Source organism: Bombina bombina, chromosome 6, assembly GCF_027579735.1.
Source record: "Bombina bombina isolate aBomBom1 chromosome 6, aBomBom1.pri, whole genome shotgun sequence".
NCBI lineage: Eukaryota > Metazoa > Chordata > Amphibia > Anura > Bombinatoridae > Bombina > Bombina bombina.
In genome coordinates this window covers 804,383,039-804,394,574 of record NC_069504.1, presented here as the reverse complement: position 1 = coordinate 804,394,574, position 11,536 = coordinate 804,383,039, and the positions used below count along the sequence as shown (strand labels likewise).

Here is an 11,536-nt window from a genome sequence, read left to right as displayed (position 1 = left end):
ATCCTGGGGCAAAAAAAACTCCCTTCCCCCCAGTAATAGTGGACATAATAGAATCCAACTGGGAACCAAATTATTGCCCTGGAATGAAAGAGATAGTAACCTAGAATTAGAAACCATGTCAGCATTCCATGATTTGAGCCATAAAGCTCTTCTTGCTAAAATAGCCAAAGACATAGATTTAACATTAATATTGATGATATCAAAAATTGCATCACAGATAAAATGATTAGCATGTTGAAGCAAACAAACAATGCTATGCAAATCAGAATCTTTTTCCCGATGTGCTAAGCTATCTAACTAAAAAGTTGATGCAGCCGCAACATCAGCCATAGAAATGGCAGGTCTCAGAATATAGCCAGAATACAAATTAGCTTTCCTTAGATAAGATTTAATCTTCCTATCTAAAGGATCCTTAAAAGAATTACTATCTTCCAAAGGAATAGTAGTACGCTTTGCAAGAGTAGAAATAGCCCCATCAACCTTTGGGACTTTTTCCCAAAACTCTAACTTAGCCACTGGCAAAGGATACAACTTTTTAAACCTTGAAGAAGGAACAAAAGAAGTACCAGGCTTAGACCATTCCCTAGCAATCATATCAGAAATAGCATCAGGAACAGAAAAAACCTCTGAAGTAACCACAGGAGGTTTATAAACAGAATTTAAGAGGTCCAGACAAGAGGTCCAGACTCCTCAATATCCAAAGTTATCAATACTTCTTTTAACAAAGAACGAATATACTCAAACTTAAAAATATAAGATGATTTATCAGTATCAATATCTGAAGTAGGATCTTCTGAATCAGAGAGATCCTCATAAGAGGTGGATATGTCAGTATGTTGTCGGTCATTACAAATTTCATCATCATTATGAGAAGTTTTAAATGACCTTTAACGTTTATTTGAAGGAGGTATAGCAGCCATAGCCTTCTGTATCGCATCAGCAATATAATTTTTCATATCAACAGGGATATCATGTACTTTAGATGTTAAAGGAACAACAGATACTGTACTAGCACCAATAGAAACCTTTTCTGCATGCAAAAGCTTATCATGACAACTGCATGATAAGTTACATACTACAGATGGAGATATAATCTCCACTAGCTTACAACAGATACACTTAGCTTTGGTAGAACTGTGTTCAGGCAGCATGGTTCCTACAGCAGCTTCTGAAACAGGATCCGATTGAGACATCTTGTAAAATGTAAAAGAAAAAATAACATTTAAACAGAAATATCTTATTTCCACATATAACGGTTTCAGGAATGGGAAAAAATGCAAATGCTAAAATTGTCAAAAAAGCAAATAGCATAGCCCTCTGAGCATAAAGAAGGCAAGGAGCATATAGGAAGTGGGGTAAAATATAAAAGGAAATTTATGCTTACCTGATAAATTGATTTCTTTTACGATATGCCGAGTCCACGGATTTCATCCTTACTTGTGGGATATTATCCTCCTAACAGGAAGTGGCAAAGTGCACCACAGCAGAGCTGTTATATAGCTCCTCCCCTAACTCCTCCCCCCAGTCATTCGACCGAAGGTATAGGAAGAGAAAGGAAAAGCTAAAAGGTGCAGAGGTGACTGAAGTTTTGAAAAAATAAAATAAATCCTGTCTTAAAATGACAGGGTGGGCCGTGGACTCGGCATATCGTAAAATAAATCAATTTATCAGGTAAGCATACATTTCCTTTTCTTTAACAAGATATGCAGAGTCCACGGGTTTCATCCTTACTTGTGGGATACCAATACCAAAGCTTTAGGACACGGATGAAAGGGAGGGACAAGACAGGAACCTAAACGGAAGGCACCACTGCTTGAAGAACATTTCTCCCAAAAATAGCCTCAGAAGAAGCAAAAGTATCAAATTTGTAAAATTTGGAAAAAGTATGAAGGGAGGACCAAGTCGCAGCCTTACAAATCTGTTCAACAGAAGCATCGTTTTTGAAAGCCCATGTGGAAGCCACAGCTCTAGTAGAATGAGCCGTAATTTTTTCAGGAGGCTGCTGTCCAGCAGTCTCATATGCCAGGCGGATGATGCTTTTCAGCCAAAAAGAGAGAGGTAGCCGTAGCTTTTTGACCCCTACGTTTTCCAGAATAAACAACAAAAAGAGAGGATGTTTGTCTGAAATCCTTGGTCGCTTGTAAGTAAAACTTTAAAGCACAGACCACATCCAAGTTATGTAATAGACGTTCCTTCTTAGAAGAAGGATTAGGATACAAGGAAGGAACAACAATTTCCTGATTAATATTCTTATCTGAAACAGCCTTAGGAAGGAATTCAGGTTTAGTACATAAAATCACCTTATCAGAATGGAATATAAGATAAGGCGAATCACATTGTAAAGCAGAAAGCTCAGAAACTCTTTGAGCAGAAGAGATAGCAACTAAAAATAAAACCTTCCAAGATAACAGTTTAATATCTATGGAATGCATGGGTTCAAACGGAACCCCTTGAAGAACCTTAAGAACTAAATTCAGACTCAATGGTGGAGCAACAGATTTAAACACAGGCTAGATTTTGATTAAAGCCTGACAAAAAGACTGAACGTCTGGGACATCCGCCAGAAGCTTGTGTAATAAAGTTGACAAAGCAGAAATTTGTCCTTTTAAAGAACTAGCAGATAATCCTTTTTCCAATCCTTCTTGGAGAAAGGACAAGATCCTAGGAATCCTAATCTTACTCCATGAGTAACCCTTGGATTCACACCAATAAAGATATTTACGCCATATTTTATGGTAAATCTTTCTAGTGACAGGCTTGCAAGCCTGAATCAGAGTATCAATGACCGACTCAGAGAATCCCCGCTTAGATAAGATCAAGCGTTCAATCTCCAGGCAGTCAGCTGCAGAGAATTTAGATTTGGATGTTGGAACGGACCTTGAATGAGAAGGTCCTGTCTCAATGGTAGTTTCCGCGGTGGCAGAGAAGACATGTCCACCAGATCCGCATACCAAGTCTTGCGTGGCCAAGCAGGCGCTATTAGAATTACTGAAGCTCTCTCCTGTTTGATTCTTGCAATCACACGAGGCAGGAGAGGAAAAGGTAGAAACACATAAGCCAGGTTGAACGATCAAGGTACTGCTAGAGCATCTATCAGTACAGCCTGGGAATCCCTTGACCTGGACCCGTAGCGAGGAAGTTTGGCATTCTGTCGAGTTGCCATCAGATCCAATTCCGGTTTGCCCCATTGATGAATCAATGATGCAAATACCTCCGGATGAAGTTCCCACTCCCCCGGATGAAAAGTCTGACTACTTAGAAAATCCGCCTCCCAGTTCTCTACTCCTGGGATACAGATTGCTGATAGATGGCAAGAGTGAATCTCTGCCCATCGGATTATCTTTGATAACTCTATCATCGCAAGACAACTTCTTGTCCCCCCCTGATGATAGATATATGCTACAGTCGTGACATTGTCCGACTGGAATCTTATGAACTTGGTCAGTGCCAACTGAGGCCATGCCTGAAGCGCATTGAATACTGTTCTCAGTTCCAGAATATTGATTGGCAACTGAGACTCTGTCGGAGTCCAAGTTCCCTGAGCCTTCAGGGAATTCCAGACTGCACCCCAGCCCAATAGGCTGGCGTCCATTGTCACTATTACCCATGATGGTCTGCGGAAGCACATTCCCTGGGACAGATGATCCTGTGACAACCACCAAAGAAGAGAGTCTCTGGTCTCTTGATCCAGATTTATCTGAGGAGATAAATTTGCATAATAATCATTCCACTGTGTGAGCATGCACAGTTGCAGTGGCCTGAGATGAAAGCGAGCAAACGGGATGATGTCCATCGCTGCTACCATTAATCCAATGACCTCCATACATTGCGCGAATGATGGCAGAGGAATGGACTGAAGAGCTCGGCAAGTATTTAGAATCTTTGATTTTCTGACCTCCGTCAAAAATATTTTCATGTCTACCGAGTTTATCAGAGTTCCCAAGAATGGAATTCTTGTTTGTGGAACAAGTGAACTCTTTTCTATATTCACTTTCCAACCGTGAGTTCTTAGAAATGACAACACAATGTCCGTGTGAGATTTGGTCAGATGATAAGTTGACGCCTGAACCAAAATATTGTCCACATAGGGCGCCACTGCTATGCCCCGCGACATGAGAACCGCTAGAAGGGACCCTAGCACCTTTGTGAAGATTCTGGGAGCTGTGGCCAACCTGAAGGGAAGGGCCACAGACTGATAATGCTTGTCCAGAAAGGCAAACCTTAGAAAATGATGATGATCCTTGTGGATAGGAATGTGAAGGTACGCATCCTTTCGGTCCACGGTGGTCATGTATTGACCCTCCTGGATCATTGGTAAGATTGTTCGTATAGTCTCCATCTTGAACGATGGGACCCTGAGAAATTTGTTTAGACACTTTAAATCCAAAAAAGGTCTGAAAGTTCCCTCTTTTTTGGGAACCACAAAAAGGTTTGAGTAAAACCCCTGTCCCAGTATTGGAACTGGACAAATTACTCCCATGGAATAGAGGTCTTTTACACATTGTAAGAACGCCTCTCTTTTTGTCTGGTCTACAGATGAAATCTCCCTTTTGGGGGAAAATTTTTGAATTCCAGTTGATACCCCTGGGTCACAATTTCTAATGCCCAGGGATCCTGCACATCCCTCTCCCAAGCCTGAGCAAAGAGAGAAAGTCTGCCCCCTACTAGATCCGGTCCCGGATCGGGGGCTGCCCCTTCATGCTGTCTTGGTAGCAGCAGCAGGCTTTTTGGCTTGTTTACCCTTATTCCAGGTCTGATTAGGTCTCCAGACAGACTTGGATTGAGCAAAAACAGAATTTATGCTTACCTGATAAATTACTTTCTCCAACGGTGTGTCCGGTCCACGGCGTCATCCTTACTTGTGGGATATTCTCTTCCCCAACAGGAAATGGCAAAGAGTCCCAGCAAAGCTGGTCACATGATCCCTCCTAGGCTCCGCCCACCCCAGTCATTCGACCGACGGACAGGAGGAAATATATATAGGAGAAATCATATGATACCGTGGTGACTGTAGTTAGAGAAAATAATTCATCAGACCTGATTAAAAAAACCAGGGCGGGCCGTGGACCGGACACACCGTTGGAGAAAGTAATTTATCAGGTAAGCATAAATTCTGTTTTCTCCAACATTGGTGTGTCCGGTCCACGGCGTCATCCTTACTTGTGGGAACCAATACCATAGCTTTAGGACACGGATGAAGGGAGGGAGCAAATCAGGTCACCTAAACGGAAGGCACCACAGCTTGCAAAACCTTTCTCCCAAAAATAGCCTCCGAAGAAGCAAAAGTATCAAATTTGTAAAATTTGGCAAAAGTGTGCAGTGAAGACCAAGTCGCTGCCTTACATATCTGATCAACAGAAGACTCGTTCTTGAAGGCCCATGTGGAAGCCACAGCCCTAGTGGAGTGAGCTGTGATTCGTTCAGGAGGCTGCCGTCCGGCAGTCTCATAAGCCAAACGGATAATGTTTTTAAGCCAAAGGGAAAGAGAGGTGGAAGTCGCTTTTTGACCTCTCCTTTTACCAGAATAAACAACAAACAAGGATGATGTTTGTCTGAAATCTTTAGTAGCCTCTAAATAGAATTTTAGAGCACGGACAACGTCCAAATTGTGTAACAAACGCTCCTTCTTTGAAACTGGATTCGGACGCAAAGAAGGTACAACTATCTCCTGGTTAATATTTTTGTTAGAAACAACTTTAGGAAGAAAACCAGGCTTAGTACGCAAAACCACCTTATCTGCATGGAACACCAGATAAGGAGGAGAACACTGCAGAGCAGATAACTCTGAAACTCTTCTAGCAGAAGAGATTGCAACCAAAAACAAAACTTTCCAAGATAGAACTTAATATCTACGGAATGTAAGGGTTCAAACGGAACCCCTTGAAGAACTGAAAGAACTAGATTTAAACTCCAGGGAGGAGTCAAAGGTCTGTAAACAGGCTTGATCCTAACCAGAGCCTGAACAAATGCTTGAACATCTGGCATAGCTGCCAGTCGTTTGTGTAGTAAGACAGATAAAGCAGAAATCTGTCCCTTTAGAGAACTTGCAGATAATCCTTTCTCCAAACCTTCTTGTAGAAAGGATAGAATCTTAGGAATCTTTATCTTGTTCCATGGCAATCCTTTGGATTCACACCAACAGATATATTTTTTCCATATTTTATGGTAAATTTTTCTAGTTACAGGCTTTCTAGCCTGAATCAGAGTATCTATTACAGAATCTGAAAACCCACGCTTTGATAAAATCAAGCGTTCAATCTCCAAGCCGTCAGCTGGAGGGAAACCAGATTCGGATGTTCGAATGGACCTTGAACAAGAAGGTCCTGTCTCAAAGGTAGCTTCCATGGTGGAGCCGATGACATATTCACCAGGCCTGCATACCAAGTCCTGCGTGGCCACGCAGGAGCTATCAAGATCACCGAAGCCCTCTCCTGATTGATCCTGGCTACCAGCCTGGGAATGAGAGGAAACGGTGGGAATACATAAGCTAGGTTGAAGGTCCAAGGTGCTACTAGTGCATCTACTAGAGTCGCCTTGGGATCCCTGGATCTGGACCCGTAGCAAGGAACCTTGAAGTTCTGACGAGACGCCATCAGATCCATGTCTGGAATGCCCCATAATTGAGTTATTTGGGCAAAGATTTCCGGATGGAGTTCCCACTCCCCCGGATGGAATGTCTGACGACTCAGAAAATCCGCTTCCCAATTTTCCACTCCTGGGATGTGGATCGCAGACAAGTGGCAGGAGTGATCCTCCGCCCATTGAATTATTTTGGTCACTTCTTCCATCGCCAGGGAACTCCTTGTTCCCCCCTGATGATTGATATATGCAACAGTCGTCATGTTGTCTGATTGAAACCTTATGAATTTGGCCTTTGCTAGTTGAGGCCAAGCTTTGAGAGCATTGAATATCGCTCTCAGTTCCAGAATGTTTATCGGGAGAAGAGATTCTTCCCGAGACCATAGACCCTGAGCTTTCAGGGGTTCCCAGACCGCGCCCCAGCCCACCAGGCTGGCGTCGGTCGTGACAATGACCCACTCTGGTCTGCGGAAGCTCATTCCCTGTGACAGATTGTCCAGGGTCAGCCACCAACGGAGTAAATCTCTGGTCTTTTGATCTACTTGAATCGTCGGAGACTAGTCTGTATAATCCCCATTCCACTGTCTGAGCATGCACAGTTGTAATGGTCTTAGATGAATTCGTGCAAAAGGAACTATGTCCATTGTTGCAACCATCAATCCTATTACTTCCATGCACTGCGCTATGGAAGGACGAAGAACAGAATGAAGTACTTGACAAGAGCTTAGAATTTTTGATTTTCTGACCTCTGTCAGAAAAATCCTCATTTCTAAGGAATCTATTATTGTTCCCAAGAAGGGAACTCTTGTTGACGGGGACAGAGAACTTTTTTCTTTGTTCACCTTCCATCCGTGAGATCTGAGAAAGGCTAGGACGATGTCCGTATGAGCCTTTGCTTTTGACAGAGACGACGCTTGAATCAGGATGTCGTCCAAGTAAGGTACTACTGCAATGCCCCTTGGTCTTAGAACCGCTAGAAGGGACCCTAGTACCTTTGTGAAAATCCTTGGAGCAGTGGCTAATCCGAATGGAAGTGCCACAAACTGGTAATGCTTGTCCAGAAAAGCGAACCTTAGGAACTGATGATGTTCCTTGTGGATAGGAATATGTAGGTGCGCATCCTTTAAATCCACGGTAGTCATAAATTGATTTTCCTGGATAGTAGGTAGGATCGTTCGAATAGTTTCCATTTTGAACGATGGTACCCTGAGAAATTTGTTTAGGATCTTGAGATCCAAAATTGGTCTGAATGTTCCCTCTTTTTTGGGAACTATGAACAGGTTGGAATAAAAACCCATCCCTTGTTCTCTTATTGGAACTGGATGAATCACTCCCATCTTTAACAGGTCTTCTACACAATGTAAGAATGCCTGTCTTTTTATTTGATTTGAAGATAATTGAGACCTGTGGAACCTTCCCCTTGGGGGTAGTTCCTTGAATTCCAGGAGATAACCTTGAGAAACTATTTCTAGTGCCCAAGGATCCTGAACATCTCTTGCCCAAGCCTGAGCAAAGAGAGAAAGTCTGCCCCCCACCAGATCCGGTCCCGGATCGGGGGCTATCCCTTCATGCTGTTTTGGTAGCAGTGGTAGGCTTCTTGGTCTGCTTACCCTTGTTCCAGCCTTGCATTGGTTTCCAGGCTGGTTTGGGTTGTGAAGTATTACCCTCTTGCTTAGAGGATGTAGAATTAGAGGCTGGTCCGTTTCTGCGAAAGGGACGAAAATTAGGCTTATTTTTAGCCTTAAAAGACCTATCCTGTGGGAGGGCGTGGCCCTTTCCCCCAGTGATGTCTGAAATAATCTCTTTCAAATCAGGTCCAAATAATGTTTTACCCTTGAAAGGAATGTTAAGCAATTTTGTCTTGGAAGACACATCCGCTGACCAAGACTTTAGCCAAAGCGCTCTGCGCGCCACGATAGCAAACCCTGAATTTTTCGCCGCTAATCTAGCTAATTGCAAAGCGGCATCTAAAATAAAAGAGTTAGCCAATTTAAGTGCTTGAACTCTGTCCATAACCTCCTCATATGAAGATTCTTTATTGAGCGACTTTTCTAGTTCCTCGAACCAGAAACACGCTGCCGTAGTGACAGGAACAATGCATGAAATTGGTTGTAGAAGGTAACCTTGCTGAACAAAAATCTTTTTAAGCAAACCCTCTAATTTTTTATCCATAGGATCTTTGAAAGCACAACTATCTTCGATAGGAATAGTAGTGCGTTTGTTTAGAGTAGAAACCGCCCCCTCGACCTTGGGGACTGTCTGCCATAAGTCCTTTCTGGGGTCGACTATAGGAAATAATTTCTTAAATATAGGGGGGGACACAAAAGGTATGCCGGGCCTTTCCCACTCTTTATTTACTATGTCCGCTACCCGCTTGGGTATAGGAAAAGCGTCGGGGGGCACCGGAACCTCTAGGAACTTGTCCATCTTACATAACTTCTCTGGAATGACCAAATTGTCACAATCATCCAGAGTAGATAATACCTCCTTAAGCAGTGCGCGGAGATGTTCTAATTTAAATTTAAATGTCACAACATCAGGTTCAGCTTGATGAGAAATCTTTCCTGAATCTGAAATTTCTCCCTCAGACAAAACCTCCCTCATGGCCCCTTCAGATTGGTGTGAGGGTATGACAGAACAATTATCATCAGCGTCCTCTTGCTCTTCAGTGTTTAAAACAGAGCAATCGCGCTTTCTCTGATAAGTAGGCATTTTGGATAAAAGATTTGCTATAGAGTTATCCATTACAGCCGTTAATTGTTGCATGGTAATAAGTATTGGCGCACTAGATGTACTAGGGGCCTCCTGTGTGGGCATAACTGGTGTAGACACAGTAGGGGATGATGTAGTATCATGTTTACTCCCCTCATTTGAGGAATCATCTTGGGCAATATCATTATCTGTGGCATTACTGTCCTTACTTTGTTTGGACACTATGGCACAATTATCACATAAATTTAAATGGGGAGACACATTGGCTTTCATACATATAGAACATAGCTTATTTGATGGTACAGATATGTTAAACAGGCTTAAACTTGTCAACAAAGCACAAAAAAACGTTTTAAAATAAAACCGTTACTGTCACTTTAAATTTCAAACTGAAAACACTATTACTGAATATGTGAAAAAGTATGAAGGAATTGTTCAAAATTCACCAAAATTTCACCACAGTGTCTTAAAGCATTAAAAGTATTGCACACCAAATTTCAGAGCTTTAACCCTTAAAATAACGAAACCGGAGCCGTTTTTACATTTAACCCCTATACAGTCCCAGCTATATAACTAGAAAAGGCCCCCATCTGAAAAAGGTGTCCAACACAGTGCCTGCCGTTTTTCTAAACAATCCCCAAGATTATAATAACCATTATTAGTTAGAATCTGCATAATATGCCTAGTAAAGCAATCGTTTTAGCCCAGAAAAATGTCTACCAGTTTTTTAAGCCCTTTTTGAAGCCCTTTATTCTTTTATGTTTAACTAAGAAAAATGGCTTACCGGTCCCCATGAGGGGAAATGACAGCCTTCCAGCATTACACAGTCTTGTTAGAAATATGGCTAGTCATACCTTAAGCAGAAAGGTCTGCTAACTGTTTCCCCCAACTGAAGTTACTTCATCTCAACAGTCCTGTGTGGAAACAGCAATCGATTTTAGTAACTGTCTGCTAAAATCATCTTCCTCTTACAAACAGAAATCTTCATCCTTTTTCTGTTTCAGAGTAAATAGTACATACCAGCACTATTTTAAAATAACAAACACTTGATAGAAGAATAAAAACTACATTTAAACACCAAAAAAACTCTTAACCATCTCCGTGGAGATGTTGCCTGTGCAACGGCAAAGAGAATGACTGGGGTGGGCGGAGCCTAGGAGGGATCATGTGACCAGCTTTGCTGGGACTCTTTGCCATTTCCTGTTGGGGAAGAGAATATCCCACAAGTAAGGATGACGCCGTGGACCGGACACACCAATGTTGGAGAAATTTCCTTTCTGCGTATTGGTGGAAGGGGAAGCAGAGGGTACTCCTCTGAAATTTCAAAAGGAACGAAAATTATTTTGTTTACCCCTCATCCTAAGAGGTTTTGCAATGATTTCCTTCAATTCAGGGCTGAACAGGGTCTTACCCTTGAAAGGAATAGTTAACAGTTTAGACTTTGATGATTCATCAGCAGACCATGATTTTAACCATAGCGCTCTGCGTGCCAATATGGCAAAGCCTGCATTTTTTGCTGCTAATTTAGTAATCTGTAAACAGCATCTGTGAAAAAAGAATTAGCTAGTTTGAGAGCTTTAATTCTGTCCAAAATGTCGTCTAGGGGTGTCTCTACTTTCAGAGACTCCTCAAGGGCGTTAAACCAGAAAGCCGCCGCTGTAGTTACTGGAACAATGCAGGCAGCAGGTTGTAACAAGAAAGCCTGGTGAATAAATAATTTCTTTAGAAGACCCTCTAACTTTTTATCCATAGGGTCTTTGAAAGCACAACTGTCCTCAATATAGTAGTACGCTTAGCTAGAGTAGATATTGCTCCCTCCACCTTAGAGACCGTTTGCCAAGAGTCCTTGATGGTGTCTAATATAGGGAACATTTTCTTAAAATTAGGAGGGGGAGAGAACGGTATGCCTGGTCTATCCCATTCCTTTTTAACAATTTCCGAAATTCTTTTAGGAACCGGAAAAAAACATCAGTGTAAGTAGGTACTTCTAGATATTTATCCATCTTACACAATTTTTCTGGGGGAATTGTAATAGGTTCACAATCATCCAGAGTCGCTAGGACCTCCCTGAGCAACAGGCGAAGGTGTTCAAGTTTAAATTTAAAGGACGTTAAGTCCGTATCTGTCTGAGGTAATACATTCCCTGAATCTGAAAGTTCTCCCTCAGACAATAATTCCCTGACCCCCAATTCAGAGCATTGTGAGGGTACATCGGAAATGGCTACTAAAGCATCAGAGGGTTCAG

General features: G+C 42.1%; 1 protein-coding gene across 1 annotated transcript in view; it reads right to left on the bottom strand.

The window, feature by feature from the left end:
- ELMOD3 (ELMO domain containing 3) overlaps nucleotides 1-11,536 on the bottom strand; it is a 212,405-nt gene that overhangs the window by 139,329 nt on the left and 61,540 nt on the right. Inside the window, exons 5-7 of the mRNA XM_053719453.1 lie at nucleotides 8,043-8,073; nucleotides 7,258-7,291; nucleotides 2,681-2,693 (exon numbers count right to left, since the gene is read on the bottom strand). Coding sequence (XP_053575428.1) covers nucleotides 2,681-2,693; nucleotides 7,258-7,291; nucleotides 8,043-8,073 — 78 coding nt within the window. The remainder of the gene's footprint in view (nucleotides 1-2,680; nucleotides 2,694-7,257; nucleotides 7,292-8,042; nucleotides 8,074-11,536) is intronic.